Source organism: Gossypium arboreum, chromosome 6 (genome assembly GCF_025698485.1).
Source record: "Gossypium arboreum isolate Shixiya-1 chromosome 6, ASM2569848v2, whole genome shotgun sequence".
In the NCBI taxonomy this organism is placed as follows: Eukaryota; Viridiplantae; Streptophyta; class Magnoliopsida; order Malvales; family Malvaceae; genus Gossypium; species Gossypium arboreum.
In genome coordinates this window covers 131,642,694-131,646,784 of record NC_069075.1, presented here as the reverse complement: position 1 = coordinate 131,646,784, position 4,091 = coordinate 131,642,694, and the positions used below count along the sequence as shown (strand labels likewise).

Genomic DNA, 4,091 nt, shown 5'->3' with positions numbered 1-4,091 from the left:
ATTTTAATATTTTAAAATTTATATACTTTTAATTTTAGAATAATAATATAAATAACCTGTTAATTTATAAAAAATAAAAAATATAAACTTACTAAAAATACATCTAAAATAAATCATACTTTTCATTAATTCATATATTTTAATATTTTTAAATTTTATTTATGTTTTTCATGTAGCACTATCAATGTGACGTCAATATAAACTAACGTTATTAATATAAATAAATAATTAAATACAATTCAGATATCAACTAAATCTCAAAAAAGAAAATTCTAACTAAATATAAATCAACAAATTCAAAGAGCAAAATATATATTAACCTTAAAAAAATACAAATTTGATATTCTCAATATTGGGTGGAGTTAAAAGAGTCAAAATTGACAGCGGTAAAAGCAAGAAATGGATGTTTGGTTTGTGTTTTGAGCATTGTACATTAGCCGACCTTTCTCAACTCCAAATTACCAGAAAAAATATAAAAGTGGATGATGCAATTGGCATTCCAAACACGAGGTTGGAATTTTTAGATGAAAATTTCAACTCCCCACTCCCCTTTCACTTGGCCATTTGCAATACAAACAAAATTATTAAATAAAATTACAAATACAAAATTTTACACCCCAAACATTTGTTTAATGGGACAAGACACAAGAGTTACAGATTACAGTGGAAAGAATTAAATAAAACTAAAATGCATTTTCCAATCAGTTGATGGAACTATCCAACCTCCAAAAACAACTCAAATCTCCCCCTCCCCCAATCTACTTAAAAATAATTTCAAAGGACAATTAAGAGAAAAACTAAAACCCCCCAAAAATAGAAACAAAGATCACAATTTGGAGCAAATGACCACTTTGTGCACATTATGCTACGGTGTGGAGGATCTAGGTGGGGTTCTAGATTCCGCAGGAGTATGACCGTCGGATCCTTTTGACCGATCATCAGACGATTGTCGTAATCCATCGTCAGTTTCACCTCGATTCATATCTTCAATCATTCGTACCACTTCTTGCATGGCGGGTCTTTGATCGGGCACAGTTGATACGCAAGTCATCGCAATTTGTAACAGCTGCACCATTTCCTCTTCAATGCTATGATATCTCATTAACTCCACATCAAAAACCTCTGCGGTCCATTCCTCTCGAACCACAGATTGGACCCAACGAGGGAGATCGATCCCCTCTTCCCCTAAAGATGCTTGATTAGGTGCTTTGCCTGTTAATAATTCTAGTAATAACACTCCAAAGCTGTAAACATCGGACTCGAATGTAACTTTGCAGGTTTCAAGTATTTCAGGTGCTCGATAGCCTGCAACACGGCTAGGAGGAGTGGTGTTGCCAAAGAGTGGATTGAGACCAAAGTCGGAGATACAAGCTTTGTGGTCTGATCGTAAAAGAATGTTGGAGGATTTAATGTTGCCATGTACCAGTTTTGCTGAAACATGGAGGTGTTCTAAGCCCCTAGCCGTGCTTAATGCTATCTTCATTCGGTTGTCCCAGTCCAGCGGTGTTCGGCCTGAGCCTCTGCTGCCTGTAACATTTATCACATAATGACGCGGTTTAATTCATTACCAAACTACTAAAACACAACTGTTCTAATTTGCCAACTGGAGAGGAGGGTGCAATTTTCTTTATTAACCAAAATGTAATTAATGGTCAATCAGATACAGATACACTATATTATTATTAACTCATCATTTTAATTAAATCCACTAATACTAAATTACATCATGCCTAATAAATATATTTATTAAAAGTTTATAAAATTTATTATGTCACCGTAATTATTGAATTTTAAAAATATTAAAAATACAATCATAAAAATAATCTGTTTTGTATATATAAAAAGATAATTTAATAATCTTTAAACTGAATACTAAAAATTTAAATATAAAGTAAGGTATTAAAAGTTTTATAAATATAAAAATATTAAATATTATTTTTATACATTCATTATACTAATAATTTGAATTGGAAAAGCAAACTTAAAAACCCAAACCCTGTGTTTTTCCCACTGGTTTCTTGAAATGAAAGGGAAGTAAACTAGTGATGAAGAAAGCCTTAAAAGGAACCCACAAGTGTTTTTTGATTACACTGCAAAAGGAGTCATCATTTCACCAACACCCATGTCTCCATCAATTTCACTCATTTGGAACCCTCAGCACTATATGTAAATGTATGGGGATGAAAATTTGGTGAATCAGAGAAGAATGAATTATGAAATGTACGTTGCATTGAAAGAAAAATCAAATTATCTAAAATAAAAAAAATTAATCCTCAATATGATTTTATTTTTTAAGCATTTGCATGAAAGATAGCTTCTTAAGCCCGGAAAAGAGATGAAATGAAACAGAGAAGCTTACCGTGAAGCAGGGCAGATAAGCTACCATCATGCATGAAGTCGTAAACCAGCAATTTCTCGTCTATGGAGTAATAGAACGCTCTCAATGGAACCAGATTTTCATGTGTGATTTTACCCACCATTTCCATCTGCATTTCGAACTCCCTTTTACTAACCGCCACGTCTTTTAACCGTTTAACTACTACCGTCGTCCCCTCTTCTAGCACCGCCTTGTACGACGTTCCCACGCTGCCTTTTCCCAACACTTCCGCCGATGACCTCAACAAACCCTCCAAATCGAAACTGTAAATCCCGCCTTCAAAGAACACCAACTTGTTTCTTTCCCCTTCTGTGGACGGCCCTCCGATTATTTCATCCTTTGAAGACGAAGTTCCCGCCTCCGCTGACGGAACATCTCTTGTTGTCATCGGCGTAAAAGGCTTCTGCTGCTTCGGAGGCCTTCGTGGCCGTTTACAGAGGCAAAGAATGAGGACTAATAATAACAAAAGTGCTACAATTGCAGACCCCACGGCAATGCCAATAATGGCGCCGGTGGAAAGCTTCCTGGACTTCCTTCTGGAAGTTGTAGGGGGAATGGGCTCGGACGGAGATGGAGCCGGAGGAGGGAAAAATGGGTTACATGGCGGTAGTGGGCCTCCGCAAAGACCGAGATTCCCGGCAAATGATGATTCACGGAAGTTAGATAACGAGCCGGGAATTGAACCGTTAAGGTTGTTATTAGAAACATTGAAATCATCTAAACCGTCGGAGTTGATGGTCGGGAGAGAACCAGAAAACTTATTGTTTTGCAAGAAGAGCCGGGTCAGTTGAGTTAAATTGTTGACGGTGAAAGGGATTGGACCGGTGAAATTGTTAGAAGAAATATCGAGCCGTATCAAACGAGTCAAACGAGTCAGACTAGGAGGGAAGGGGCCGGTGAACTCATTATCTTGTAAATAAAGGCTACGGAGGAGAGTGAGGTTGGAGAAGTCGGCAGGGATGGGACCGAATAAACGGTTGGCTCGTAGACTTAAAACTCGGAGTTGGTTTAACCTACCGACTGTGTTGGGAGGAATAGAACCGATGAGGCCCACACCTGGGAGACGAAGAGTGTAGACGAAAGAGCGGTTGGCATCGCATTCGACACCGACCCAGTCGCAGGCTGAGGTGGATGAGTTCCATTGAACCCGGTTCTCGTGTTTGGTCTGTGAAAGGAAAGCAAGGAGAGCTTGCTTGTCTTCAACTGGTTCCGAGCTTACTCCCAAACTCAGTACCAGAACTGAAACTAAAAAAACACAGACAAAATTTATTACCATTTTGGGATTTTAATTGAAAAATGGGGGGGAAATGCTGCTGTATTAAGCTGTTAGTTTTGGTCGGCTGCTTGCAAGAAGCGGAAATGATTTCCGGTGAGAACCCATAAAAGAAAGAGAAATGAGACAGGGAAGGGGGGGATCACGAGTTTATAAAGTTGAAACAGAAATAAACCCGAGTTAAAACTGAAGGGGAGAGAGAGAATCTGGCGTTGGATCGGCAGGCTTTTATTTTTACTTTCCATATATTGTCCCACATATTCCCGCTCCTCGTTGAAAAAATAATTTTATTAAAATAAAATAATAATTTTAATAATATTAATATTAATAATTAATCTGTAATAGATTGTTAATAATAAATTTATAATATAAAAATATTAATATTCAAACTATAATGAATTTTTATATTATTTTAATGTTAAATATTTTAAAATTAAATAA

At 36.6% G+C, this 4,091-nt stretch overlaps 1 protein-coding gene across 1 annotated transcript; it reads right to left on the bottom strand.

The window, feature by feature from the left end:
* Positions 1–517: 517 nt before the first annotated feature.
* LOC108484342 (probable inactive receptor kinase At2g26730) lies at positions 518–3,863 on the bottom strand. Its single transcript, XM_017788095.2, has 2 exons — positions 2,360–3,863; positions 518–1,527 (listed from the first exon to the last, which is right to left on the bottom strand). Exons 1-2 carry the CDS (start codon positions 3,651–3,653, stop codon positions 866–868), a joined length of 1,956 nt encoding a protein of 651 aa, XP_017643584.2. The 5' UTR covers positions 3,654–3,863; the 3' UTR covers positions 518–865.
* Between the last annotated feature and the right edge of the window lie 228 nt (positions 3,864–4,091).